Source organism: Emys orbicularis, chromosome 24, assembly GCF_028017835.1.
Source record: "Emys orbicularis isolate rEmyOrb1 chromosome 24, rEmyOrb1.hap1, whole genome shotgun sequence".
Lineage (NCBI taxonomy): Eukaryota > Metazoa > Chordata > Testudines > Emydidae > Emys > Emys orbicularis.
The window spans coordinates 18,438,241-18,451,613 of record NC_088706.1 but is presented as its reverse complement, the minus strand read 5'-3'; the positions used below and the strand labels follow the sequence as shown (position 1 = coordinate 18,451,613).

General features: G+C 70.3%; 1 protein-coding gene across 2 annotated transcripts; it reads left to right on the top strand.

Annotated features, from left to right (window-relative positions):
• The first annotated feature begins 1,617 nt into the window (after positions 1-1,617).
• On the top strand, positions 1,618-13,235 carry LOC135893975 (eukaryotic translation initiation factor 3 subunit C). Of its 2 annotated transcripts, none has more exons than XM_065421931.1 (21): positions 1,618-1,676; positions 2,688-2,798; positions 3,283-3,348; positions 3,672-3,861; positions 4,233-4,358; positions 4,456-4,510; positions 4,600-4,712; positions 6,094-6,221; positions 6,563-6,704; positions 6,913-7,016; positions 7,268-7,409; positions 7,566-7,691; positions 7,961-8,054; positions 8,766-8,953; positions 9,715-9,939; positions 10,144-10,507; positions 11,062-11,221; positions 11,855-11,920; positions 12,008-12,095; positions 12,554-12,716; positions 13,066-13,235. In XM_065421931.1, the coding sequence occupies exons 2-21, from the start codon at positions 2,701-2,703 to the stop codon at positions 13,149-13,151; spliced, it is 2,724 nt and encodes a 907-aa protein (XP_065278003.1). In that variant the 5' UTR covers positions 1,618-1,676; positions 2,688-2,700; the 3' UTR covers positions 13,152-13,235. The 2 variants fall into 2 exon arrangements, with proteins under 2 accessions (XP_065278003.1, XP_065278004.1); XM_065421932.1 differs by having other exon boundaries at positions 1,627-1,676; positions 2,693-2,798.
• Positions 13,236-13,373: the final 138 nt, after the last annotated feature.

Genomic DNA, 13,373 nt, shown 5'->3' with positions numbered 1-13,373 from the left:
AGCCGGCCCGGTGCTGTCTCTGCCTCGGGGGCTGGGAGGGGCCGAGGGTGCAGGGGCTGGTATGGAGCTGGGGGGGGGGGCGGCCCCAATAGGAGCCCCCCCAATAGGGGGGCATTGGAGTCCAGGGCGTAGGGGGTATATGGGAGGGAGCAACGATAGGAAGGGCGGAGTGGGGCTGGTGAATGGGGGGGGCTGAGAGTGTGGGTATGTGGGGGGCTGGGGTGTATGGGGCTGGTATGTGGGGAGGTGGGGTGTATAAAACTGGAGTGTGGGTATGTGGGGGATCTGGGGGGCTGGGGTGTGAGTATGTGGGGGGTTGGAGTGTGGGTATGTGGGGGGGCTGGGAGTGTGGGGGGCTGGGGTCTATGGGGTTCATTGGTGTATGTGGGGGGAGCTGCCCCCCATCAATAAAGGGCCCGTTCCCGTGGCGAGCGGGCTCCCGGGCGTTACCACTGCGTCTGTGTCCCTGGGGTCCCCCAGTGAGGGGGTTGTGGGGCTGGGGGGCAGAGTCATCCCACACTGGGGCCCCCCTGCCTCCTTGCTGGCCTGCCTGTTGCTGCAGCCCCTGGTCACTGCCATCGCTGGGGTGGAGGTGGGGGGGTGACCCCCCAGGCCATATTTCCCCATCATGCCCCGGGGGGCACGCGGAGGGGCTGGGCAGGGCCGGGAAGGGGGTTTGGGACTGAGACCTCCGCAGGGGCCTGTCTACACCAGAGCTAAACCCGGAGCAGGGCCGAGGGGTTCACGGGCAGGAGCTGCCCCGATTCGCTCTGGGGGACAATGAGCCCTGAATGTGGGGGGTCAGGGGGGGTCCGTCCATGCATCTGTCCCTGCCCTGCACCCCTGCCTGGCTCTCCCCCCCCCAGGCCGTGGGGTCGGGAGGGGGAGTGATGCCAGATACCGGCATTGGGGGGAGGGGATTAACCCCCCCCCGGGGAAAAGCCACCGCCCAGCCCATCACTTCCCATCCTGCCCCCTCCCCCTCCCTTTCCAATCCACCCCCCTCTCCCCACGGCCTTCCCATCCTGCCCTGCTCCCCGGGACTCCATTTCCCATCATTCGGTAATAGGGTTATGAGGCCCATGCGTGCCTCAGTTTCCCCCAAGCCGTGCCTTGTGGCACAGCTCAGGCCCCCGGGGAAGGCTGCTGGGGGCCAGTGGAGGCCAGCGGGGGGTGTCGCCGACTGCCAGCGAAGGGGGCGAGACTCAAGGGGGGAGCAGCGGCGCTAGGGGGGGCTCTGGCTGGGGGCGTCTGTCCCCGAGGGGGGGCTGCCAGCCCGGCAATGGGCAGGGCCAGGCGGAGCAGGAGCCTGGAGCCCAGGGCGTGGGGCCGGCCCTGGGGTAGAGCGAGAGCCCTGGGGGTCAGGTCCACGGACAGACACTGCGCCGGGGGGGCCTGGCACTGGTCCTGGGGGGTCTGGGACACCCCCTGGGACTCCATTTCCCAGCACGCCCCGCTCCCCTCCCCCGCCCCCGGGACTCCATTTCCCAGCATGCCCCGCTCCCCTCCCCCGCCCCCGGGACTCCATTTCCCAGCACGCCCTGGGGGGCGGTCCCAGTAGAACCACGTCTCCCGGCATCCCCCGCGGTACAGAGCCGGTTGCTGGCGCGCACGCGCAGTTCCCGCTTCCTGTCTTCGCTAGCGCAGGCCCGACCCGAGTAGCAGCAACGTGCGCGGTGAGTGTGTGGGGGGGGTCGGTCCGGGGGGGCGCGGGGAGCTCGTGGGGGAGTTGGGGGTGTCTGCGGGGGGGAGGGAGCAGCGGGGGGGTTGTGGTGGGGCGCAGGGGGGCAGTGGGGGGGGCGCGGGAGGCAGGGGGAGGGGCGCGGGGGGGTGAGGTGGGGCGCGGGAGGCAGGGGGAGGGGCGCGGGGGGGTGAGGTGGGGCGCAGGGGGGTAGTGCGGGGGGGGCGCGGGGAGCTGGGGGGGTGAGGTGGGGCGCAGGGGGGTAGTGCGGGGGCGCGGGGAGCAGGGGGGTGTGGGGGGGCGCAGGGAGGTAGTGGGGGGGCGCGGGGAGCAGGGGGGTGTGGGGGGCGCAGGGGGGTAGTGCGGGGGCGCGGGGAGCAGGGGGGTGTGGGGGGGCGCAGGGAGGTAGTGGGGGGGCGCGGGGAGCAGGGGGGTGTGGGGGGCGCAGGGGGGTAGTGCGGGGGCGCGGGGAGCAGGGGGGTGTGGGGGCGAGCAGGGAGGTAGTGGGGGGGGCGCGGGGAGCTGGGGGGGTGAGGTGGGGCGCGGGAGGCAGGGGGAGGGGCGCGGGGGGGTGAGGTGGGGCGCAGGGGGGTAGTGCGGGGGGGGCGCGGGGAGCTGGGGGGGTGAGGTGGGGCGCAGGGGGGTAGTGCGGGGGGGGCGCGGGGAGCTGGGGAGGTGTGGGGGGGCGCAGGGGGGTAGTGCGGGGGCGCGGGGAGCAGGGGGGTGTGGGGGGGCGCAGGGAGGTAGTGGGGGGGCGCGGGGAGCAGGGGGGTGTGGGGGGCGCAGGGGGGTAGTGCGGGGGCGCGGGGAGCAGGGGGGTGTGGGGGCGAGCAGGGAGGTAGTGGGGGGGGCGCGGGGAGCTGGGGAGGTGTGGGGGGGCGCAGGGGGGCAGTGGGGGGGGGCGCGGGGAGCTGGGGAGGTGTGGGGGGGCGCAGGGGGCAGTGTGAGGGAGGGGCGCGGGGGGGCAGTGTTCTCCCCGGCCCGTGACCCCCCCGCCCCCCCGCAGACCAGCCGGCGCCATGTCCCGGTTCTTCACCACGGGCTCGGACAGCGAGTCGGAGTCGTCGCTCTCCGGGGACGAGCTGGTGCCCAAACCCGTCGGGGGCAACTACAGCAAGTGAGCGGGGGGGGGGGGCGCTGGGGTACCGCGGGGGGGTACCGCGGGGGGGAGGGGCTGGGGGGTACCCGGGGGGCGTCTCTGGCGGGGGGCAGGCCCCCGCGGGGGCGGGGCTGGGGGCGCTGGGGTACCCGGGGGGCAGGGGCTGGGGGGGTACCCGGGGGTGTCTCTGGCGGGGGGCTGGGGGGGAACAGGCTCCGGGGGGGGCGCTGGGGTACCCAGGGGGGAGGGCGGGGGGGGTACCGCGGGGGGGAGGGAGTGGCTGGGGACGCTTGGGGTACCCGGGGGGTGTCTGGTGGGGGGTTGGGGGGGGGACAGGCGCCGGGGTGCTCAGGGTTCCCTGTGTGGGGGAGGGGTTGGGGGAGCTCGGGGTACCCGGGGGTGTCTCTGGGGCGAGGGTCAGTGGGGTGTCCGTGGGGAAGGGGTCCCATGGATTGAGGCCTGGCCGGCGGCCCCCCCGTGTAACCCCCTTGCGCCCCCCCAGGCCCATCGTGCTGAGTGAGGATGAGGAGGACACCAAGCGGGTGGTGCGCAGCGCCAAGGACAAGCGGTGAGTGGGGGGAGCCGGGCCCAGCTGGGGGGTGCTGGGGGTGCAGCTGCCCCATTGGGGGCCGGGTGGGGCTAGGTAGATGAGGGGACTTGCCGTCCTGCAGTGACCCCTGTTGGTGGGGCAGCTGTGGGGGGCTGGGAGGGGGCCTGACCTTGTGCTGAGCCCCACTGGCTGGGTGGGGATGGGGGTGGGGGCTGGACCCCGTGCTGACCGTGGAGGTGGGGATGGGGTCGCAGTGGGGGCCAGACCCCGCGCTGACCCAGGGGATGGGGATGGAGCCGGGGCGGGGGGCTGGACCCCTTGCTGACCCGCTGCGGGCGCAGGTTTGAGGAGCTCACCAACCTGATCAAGACGATCCGCAACGCCATGAAGATCCGGGACGTGACCAAGTGCCTGGAGGAGTTTGAGCTGCTGGGCAAGGCCTACGGCAAGGCCAAGAGCATCGTGGACAAGGAGGGCGTCCCCCGCTTCTACGTGCGCATCCTGGCCGACCTGGAGCAGTATCTCAACGAGGTGGGTGTGGGGGGGGGGCCGCCGCCCGGGGGCTTGTCCTGGTCTGCTCACCATGGGCTGGGGGGTGACCTCAACGAGGTGGGGCGCCCGCCCACTTCCTGGGGCCTGGGGGGTCCCAGCCTGGCAGCATGGGGGCTGAGCTCCCAGAGTGGGGTGTGGGGGGGGTCCCATGGTACTTAGGAGAGACGGGGGCCCCTGGCAGAGCACACCAGGCTGTTTCCCAGCATGCTCAGTGGCAGGACTGGAGCCGGAGGCTGTGGCAGAGTGGGGGCGGTGGTAGGAGCTATGGGGCAAGGCTGGGAGCCGGGGGGGCTGCAGGCCCCCAGGGGTGTTGGGCCAGGTTCCCCCCGCTGAGCTCCGTCTCCCCCTAGCTGTGGGAGGACAAGGAGGGCAAGAAGAAGATGAACAAGAACAACGCCAAGGCCCTGAGCACCCTGCGGCAGAAGATCCGCAAGTACAACCGGGACTACGAGAGCCAGATCAGCAGCTACAGACAGGTGCCGGGGGGGGGCGGGGGCTGGGGGGAGGGGCCGGGGGGGCTGGAGGGAGGGGCCGGGGCTGCCCCACAGGGTCTCACCCCGCTTGTCCCCCCAGAACCCCGAGCAGTCGGCGGACGAGGACGAGGAGAGGAAGAGTGATGACTCGGAAGGTGAGGCTGGCGCCATGGGGGCGGGGGGCGGGGTTGGCTGTGCTCCAGCACTGATCTTCCCCCCACCCCGTCCCCTTCCTCCCCCCCAGGCTCCTCTTCCTCGGAGGACGACGATGATGGCGAGGGCATGAGCGCGGCCGCCTTCCTGAAGAAGAAGGAGCCCTCGGGCGAGTCACGCAGCAAGTTCCTCAAGAAGATGGAGGTGAGGGCGCTCCCTGGCGTGCGTGGGGGGGTTGGCATTGCCCATGTGTGGCAGTTCCCAGCATGCCCTGGAGGGGGGCGGTAGTGGGGGGCCGCTGGGTTAAGGTTCATTCAGGCCGCGTGTGTTACTCTGGGCGGAATTTGGCGCCTAAAAATTAAAAATTCTGCGCACAATATTTTAAAATTCTGCCTATTTTATTTGTCAAAATAACACAATCTAATCTCGTCCGTTTCAATTATTTTGTTAATTTACTTCACGTCACCTGTCAGCAAGTACGTCGGTAACGATACGATGGGAACGATTCAGGAAATCTCTTTGACGAATAGATTCCTTACTAGGCATATTAACCCCGTAATAATTCATGTAAACTACCATACGGAACTGGATTTCCCGCCCCCCTCAGAAGCAGGGCAAAGGCTGGGGGGAGGGAAGCAGCCTGGGTGTGAACTTGGAGGGTTGTTGGGTGTGGGTGGGAAAAGTCTGGAACAGGGTTTTTTTTGGGGGGGGGGGGGATGGGGAGGGATTGTTAGGGAGCTTCCCCCATGCAGACCCTGGCTGACCCCTAGCCTCTCCCATTCAGTCAGGCACATCTGCCCCTGTCCCCGCCACCCCCATGTGTCCTTGCACCCCCTGTCCACATGTTTCCCTCCACCCCCACTCAGACACCCACTCCCCCATCCCCATGTGGTTCTGCACCCCCCTTCCCCTGTCACTTGTGTGTCCCTGTACTTCCTCCCCCATGTGTCTGTGTGCCCCCACCCAGCCACCACCCTGCCCCTATGTGTCCCTGTACTCCCTCCCCCATCACCATGTGTCTGTGCACCTCCCTCCCCCCAGTGGCCCTGCGCCTCCACTCCCATTCAGCCCCTGCCCCAGTCTGCCCTCCCCCACTAGCCCCTATGAGCCCCTGTCTGACCCCCCAGCACCCCACGCTGTCTGACCCCCCCATAGCCCCTGTTTCCTGGCAGCTCTTTCTCTTCCCTCGCTGGCTGGGAGCTGCTGCTGCGTTCCATCGCCACAGCACCCTCTGGTGGGGAAAAGGTGGAACTGCAGCAACATTTTGACAGAAGCTTTTTTTCTGCCCAAAAAATTAAAAATATGCGCAGTTCATTAATTATGTACCCGCGCAGTAGCGCAGAATTCCCCCAGGAGTTGTGTGTGCTACAAAACAGTGTTGGTCTAACGTATGTCGGTCTGCGGCCGCTGGAGAGCTCCCATTGCTTGCCCGTGCGCTCTGCGCTCCGCGTCTCAGCTGCGCGCCAGGCCGGGGGGGGGGGGGGGGGGGGGGGGCGTTTCCCAGCATGCTCCGCCGCGGGCGCCAGGCTGGGGGGGGGGGGCGTTTCCCAGCATGCTCCGCGGCAGCATGCTCTGTCTCCCCCAGGAGGAAGAGGAGGAGGAGGACTCTGACTCCGACGACGAGGACTGGGGCTCGTCCGACTCCGACACCGACTCCGAGTCTGACGAGGACGACGGCAAATACACCTCACTGGCCTCCAAATTCCTCAAGAAGTGAGGGGCGGGGCCTAGCGAATCTCAGCCTGGACTCTTCCCCCACTTCCTTGGTGGCTGTAGGGCCCTGTGGGGGAGCTGTCCCGGATGCCTGGGTCCCATTCCCTGTCATGGACCCTGGGGGAGCCGTCCAGGACGCCTGGGTCCCCTTCCCGGGGGCTGGGGGTGTAGGGGAGCTGTCCCGGACGCCTGGGTCCCCTTCCTGGGGGCTGGGGGTGTAGGGGAGCTGTCCCAGATGCCTGGGTCCCATGTCCAGTGCCGGTGGCCCCAGCCCCTGAGGGCGGCTGCCGGGGGCATCGGCGCTGGCGGTTGGGGTCCCATCCCCCACTCCCTGCCCCCAGGGACGAGGACAAGAAGTCGACGGAGAAGAAGCGGGATGAGAAGGCCAAGAAGAAGCACGACCGCAAGGCCAAGAAGTACGAGGACGAGGAGGACGAGGGCGGCGAGTGGGAGAAGGTCAAAGGGGGGGCGCCCCTGGTGAAGGTGAGACCCGGGCGGGGGAACCCTGGGGGCCTGGGCCGGGGAAGATCCCCCGTGGGGCCGGGGGGCCGGGCCGGGGAAGATCCCCCGGGGGGCCGGGGGGCCGGGCCGGGGAAGATCCCCCGTGGGGCCGGGGGGCCGGGCCGGGGAAGATCCCCCGTGGGGCAGGGGGGCCGAAGCCCAGGCCTGACCCACTCTCTGCCCCCACCAGGAGAAGCCCAAGATGTTCGCCAAGGGCACCGAGATCAACCACGCTGTGGTGGTGAAGAAGCTGAACGAGATCCTGCAGGCCCGCGGGAAGAAGGGCACGGACCGGTGAGCGGGGCTTCTCCCAGCATGCCCTGGGGCGGGGCGGCAGGTCCCCCCTCCTGTGCCTAGGGGGGTGGGGCAGCAGGAGCTGGGCAGGGCCCTTCTCCCAGCATGCCCCGGGGCGGCTGACGGGGGCGGGCTCCGGGGAGGCGGCTGGTTCCCAGCATGCCCCGGGGCGGCTGACCGGGGCGGGCTGCGGGGAGGCGGCTGGTTCCCAGCATGCCCCGGGGCGGCTGACGGGTCTCCCCGCCGTGCAGGGCGGCCCAGATCGAGCTGCTGCAGCTGCTGGTGACCATCGCGGCCGAGAACAACCTGGGCATCGCCATGGACCTCAAGATCAAGTTCAACATCGTCGCCTCCCTCTATGACTACAACCCCAACCTGGCCACCTACATGAAGGTGAGGGGGGTGGGGGCTGGGGGCGGGGGCGGGACCTCAACCCGGCCACCTACATGAAGGTGAGGGGGCGGGGCCCCAACCTGGCCACCTCCGGGAAGGTGGGGGGCGGGGCCTCTGGCCCCCTGCTGCCCACCCCCTGACCCCGTTGTGCCGCAGCCGGAGATGTGGAAGAAGTGCCTGGAGAGCATCGACGAGTTGCTGGACATGCTCTTCGCCAACCCCAACATCTTCATCGGGGAGAACATCCTGGAGGAGTCGGAGAACCTGTCCAACTTCGAGCAGGTACCGGGGCCACGCTCAGCGCCCGGGCGGTGGGAGAGGGGCTGGGGTCGCACTCGGGGGGCGGTTCACCCCGTACCGTTGGGGTGGCTAATGCTGGGGACGGAGCCAGCGGAACTACCCGCCACTGGGTGCGGCCAGAGAAGACGGGTGGGAGTGAGTCCCGGGGGGTGGGTACGAAATGGGGGGCTGAGTACTGGCATGAGCAGCTTTTGGGGGACTTGGGGGCGGGGGCCTGGATCCAGGGGGTGACTCCCCTCCCCTCCCCCCAGCCCCTGCGGGTGCGTGGCTGCATCCTGACGCTGGTGGAGCGCATGGACGAGGAGTTCACCAAGATCATGCAGAACACGGACCCGCACTCCCAGGGTGAGTGGGGGGGGCGGGGGGCTCAGGCCTAAGGAAGTAACCCCTGGGGGGAGAAACGTGGGGAAACTCCTGCCCCCCAGCATGTGTGGACCACCTGAAGGACGAGGGGCGGGTGTGTGGGATATCGGGGGGCTGGGGACGGGGTGTGACCCCGTCCCCTCAGAGTACGTGGAGCACCCAAAGGACGAGGGGCGCGTGTGTGGGATATTGGGGGGCTGGGGACGGGGTGTGACTCCCCCCTGTCCCCCCAGAGTACATGGATCACCCGAAGGACGAGGGGGGGGTGGGATTTGGGGGGGCCGAGGACGGGGTGTGACCCCCTGCCCCCCCAGAGTACGTGGATCACCTGAAGGACGAGGGGCGGGTGTGCGGGATTTGGGGGGGCCGGGGGGCCGAGGATGGGGTGTGACCCCCTGCCCCCCCAGAGTACATGGATCACCCGAAGGACGAGGGGCGGGTGTGCGGGATTTGGGGGGGCCGAGGACGGGGTGTGACCCCCTGCCCCCCCAGAGTACGTGGATCACCTGAAGGACGAGGGGCGGGTGTGCGGGATTTGGGGGGGCCGGGGGGCCGAGGATGGGGTGTGACCCCCTGCCCCCCCAGAGTACATGGAGCACCCGAAGGACGAGGGGCGGGTGTGCGGGATTTGGGGGGGCCAGGGGGCTGGGTGCCAGGGGGCCGAGGACGGGGTGTGACCCCCTGCCCCCCCAGAGTACGTGGATCACCTGAAGGACGAGGGGCGGGTGTGCGGGATCATCGGGCGGGTGCAGAGTTACCTGCAGGAGAAGGGCACGACGGAGGAGATCTGCCGCGGGTACCTGCGCCGGGTGCTGCACACCTACTACAAGTTCGACTACAAGGCGCATCAGCGGGAGCAGGGCCCCGCCGGCGACTCCAAGGTACTGACCCCCCCCCCAGCCCCCCTGTCTGCAGCCCCCAGCCCCCCCCCCAGCAGGGCCCCCACGGAGACTCCAAGGTACCAACCCCCCCTCCGTCCCCCTGACACTGATCTTCTCTTTTCTCCTGTGGGGCCCTGCCAGGCCCCCGCAGTGGGGCGGGGCTCTGGGGGCCATTGTGGGGCACGGGGAGGCTCTGGGGCCCTGGCTCACCTCTGTCTGCCCGCTGTTGGAGGACAATGCTTGGGAGGGCCTCCAGGCCGGCCGGTCTCACTCCATTGCCCCGCAGTTGGAGTGGGGCGCTCGGGGCCGGCCCTCGGTGGTCAGAGCAGGGTGCTCTGCGGGCGCTCTGGGCCGGGGTGCAGTGGTCGGAGTGGGGTGGGGCGCTCTGGGGCCCCTGGTGGTTGGAGGGGGGCGCTCCGTCTCGCCCCGCGGCCCCACAGTTGGAGAGGGGTGCTCGGGGCCGGCCCTGGCGGTCTGGGGATGGGGCAGTTGGGGGGGCTCTGGGGGAGCTCTGGGGGCAGTCGGGGGGGCCCCGCAGTTGGAGCAGGACCAGGCGAAGAACGAGGGGGAGGGGGCAGTTGGGGGGGCTCTGGGGGGCCCCGTCTCACCCCGGTTCCCCCCCCAGTCGGAGCAGGACCAGGCGGAGAACGAGGGGGAGGGGAGCGGGTGCTGGGGGGGCTCTGGGGGCCGGGGGGTCGGGGGGGCGCTCCGGGGTTGGAGGGGCTCTGGGGGGGCCCGTCTCACCCCAGCTCCCCCCCCAGTCGGAGCAGGACCAGGCGGAGAACGAGGGGGAGGACAGCGCGGTGCTCATGGACCGGCTCTGCAAGTACATCTACGCCAAGGACCGCACGGACCGGATCCGCACCTGCGCCATCCTGTGCCACATCTACCACCACGCCCTGCACAGCCGCTGGTTCCAGGCCCGCGACCTCATGCTCATGTCCCACCTGCAGGACAACATCCAGCACGCCGACCCCCCGGTGCAGGTGAGGGGCGGCGCGGGGGGGCAGGCCGTGGGGCAGCGCGGGCCGGCTCTCACCCCTCTCCCCGCAGATCCTGTACAACCGCACCATGGTGCAGGGGCTGGAGGGGGTGGTGGGGGGCAGGCCGAGGGGCGGCGGGGGGGGGCAGGGCGGTGGGGGGCAGGCCGTGGGGCGGCGCTGGGCCGGCTCTCACCCCTCTCCCCGCAGATCCTGTACAACCGCACCATGGTGCAGCTGGGGATCTGCGCCTTCCGGCAGGGGATGACGAAGGACGCGCACAACGCGCTGCTGGACATCCAGTCGTCGGGCCGCGCCAAGGAGCTGCTGGGGCAGGGGCTGCTGATGCGCAGCCTGCAGGAGCGCAACCAGGAGCAGGAGAAGATCGAGAAGCGGCGCCAGGTCCCCTTCCACATGCACATCAACCTGGAGCTGCTGGAGTGCGTCTACCTGGTGTCGGCCATGCTGCTCGAGATCCCCTACATGGCCGCCCACGAGTTCGACGCCCGGCGCCGCATGATCAGCAAACAGTTCCACCACCAGCTGCGCGTGGGCGAGCGCCAGCCCCTGCTGGGTGAGTGCCCCGGGCCCCCCGCGGCCCCCGCACTGCCCCGTGCCCCCCGCGGCCCTGCCCCGTGCGTCCGCACTGCCCCATGTCCCCCATAGCTGTGCCCCCATGCTGCCCCATTTCCCCCACAGGCACCCGCATCCCCCTAGGCACCCATACGCTGCCCCATGCCCCCCAAGCACACCCACATCCCCCACAGGCACCCATGTGCTGCCCCCTGTGGGTGAATACTGCCTGCCCCCCGGCACCCACCGTGGGCACCCCCGGGCCACCCCCACACGGGCACCCACGCGCTGCCCCTGGCCGGCCCCATGACCGCGGCGCTGGCCCCTGCTGGGTGAGTGCCCCCTGGCCAGCCAGACACCTGTGCACTGTCCCAGACCCCACAATCGCAGTCACCCCAGCCGGGGTCGTATGCCCGACCGCGGGGCCCCCAGAGCCAGCCACGCACGCTCCCCCCATAGGATTATAGCACCAGGTGAGCAATCCCCCCCCTCCCCCGGGGCTGGATGGGAGCCAGGGGAACCGCCCCATAGCGCCTGCTCTCCCGCTGCCCCCAGGCCCCCCCGAGTCGATGCGGGAGCACGTGGTGGCGGCGTCCAAGGCCATGAAGATGGGCGACTGGCGAACCTGCCACCGCTTCATCATCAACGAGAAGATGAACGGGAAGGTCTGGGACCTGTTCCCCGAGGCTGACAAAGTGCGAACCATGCTGGTCCGGTGAGTGGGGGTTTGGGGGGTTATAGGTGGGGCAGGGGGCTCTGGGGGGGCACGGGGTGGGAGCAGGGGGGCTGGTTGGGGCCATGTGGGGAGAGTGGGTGCTGTGGGGTGGAATGGGTTGGGGAGCAGGGGTGGGGGTTTGGGGGCTGTGGGGGGAGCAGGGGGCTGGTTGGCGCCATGCGGGGAGCGGGTGCTGTGGGGTGGAATGGGTTGGGGAGCAGGGGTGGGGGTTTTGGGGGGCTCTGGGGTGGGGCCATGCGGGGAGAGCGGGTGCTGTGGGGCGGAATGGGCTGGGGAGCAGGGGTGGGGGGTTGGGGGCTATAGGAGGGGCGGGGGCTCTGGGGGGGCACGGGGCGGGAGCAGGGGGGTGGAACGGGCTCGGGAGCAGGGGTGGGGGTTTGGGGGCTATAGGTGGGGTGGGGGCTGGCTGAGGTGTAGGAGGGGGCCGTGGGGGGAGCAGGGCTGGTTGGGGCCATGTGGGGAGAGCGGGAGCTATGGGGTGGAACGGGCTGGGGAGTGGGGGGAGGGGGAAGGGTCCCATACCCAGCCATGGGATTTCCTGCTGTGGGGGTGCCCTGAGCTCAGCGAGGGGCGGAGCCTGCGGTGACCACGCCCCCTTTGCTGCCCCTGCAGGAAAATCCAGGAGGAGTCGCTGCGCACCTACCTCTTCACCTACAGCAGCGTCTATGACTCCATCAGGTAGGGGCGGGGCCTGGGTGCTGGGGGCGGGGCCTGGGCACTGTGGGCAGGGCCTGTCCCTAAGCCCCCCCCTCTTTGCCCCCCCAGCATGGAGATCCTGTCGGACATGTTCCAGCTGGACCTGCCCACCGTGCACAGCATCATCAGCAAGATGATTATCAATGAGGAGCTCATGGTGAGGGGGGGCTGGGGTCCGGCCACGGGGGGCGCAGGGCCTGGGCTGGGGGGCGGATGCAGGGCACTTGGGGGGCTGGTGGGAGGGACGCTGGGGGCTGGCTCGCCTGGGGGGGACCGTCAGGGTACAGGCAGGCCTGGGGGGGGGGGGATGCAGGGCACTTGGGGGGCTGGGGGGGCTGGCTCGCCAGGGGTGTGTGTCAGGGTACTCTGGGGGGGGGAGGGCACAGGCAGGGCTGGGGGGGATGCAGGGCAGTTGGGGGGGCCGGGGGCCGGCTGGGGGGGCGCCAGGCCCTGCACTGACCCCCGGCCCCGCAGGGGTTGCTGGACCAGCCCACAGAGACGGTGGTGATGCACCACAGGGCCCGGGCTGGCTGGGGGGGAATGCAGGGCACTTGGGGGGCTGGGGGGGCCGGCTGGGGGAGGCGCCAGGCCCCACGCTGACCCCCGGCCCCACAGGCCTCGCTGGACCAGCCCACACAGACGGTGGTGATGCACCGCACGGAGCCAACCGCCCTGCAGAACATGGCCCTGCAGCTGGCCGAGAAACTGGGCAACCTGGTGGAGAACAACGAGCGCGTCTTCGACCACAAGCAGGGCACCTACGGCGGGTACTTCCGGGGTGAGTGCCCCACGGCCTGCCCCATGGCCTGCCCCACCCCCCCCTCCCTGACACACCCACCCCCCTGGGGCACCTATGGCGGGTACTTCCGGGGTGAGTCTGCCCCACGGCCTGCCCCACACCTATCCCCCCTCCCTGACACCCCCAGGGCGGGTACTTCCGAGGTGTCTTCCCCACGGTCTGCCCCACAGCAATCTACCCTATGCACCACCTGCCCGCAGGCACCCATCCCCTGGGGTGAGTGCCAGCTCCCCATAGCCTGCCCTCTGCCCTGAACCCCTACCCCACGCTGGGTACCTGGGGGGTGAGCCCCTCCCCGTCGCTGTTTCTAACCCTCCTCCTCCCCCAGACCAGAAAGACGGCTACCGCAAGAACGAGGGCGGCTACATGCGCCGGGGCGGCTACCGCCAGCAGGAGCGACAGGCCAACTACTGAGCGCCCGGATGCCTGGGTCCTCGCCGGGGGGTGGGGGTGAGGGGGGGCGGCTCGCGCTGTATTGGAGTCGGAATAAACAGCGTGAGCGGGAGAGACGCGGCCTGGAGTTCCTGAGGGGCCGGGTGGGGCTGGACCCAGAGGGTGGGAAGCCGCCACCTGAGGGCCCCCTTCTCTGCCAGCAGCCCCACAGGATTGGCCCAGCCGGGCGCCGCCCCCATTCAC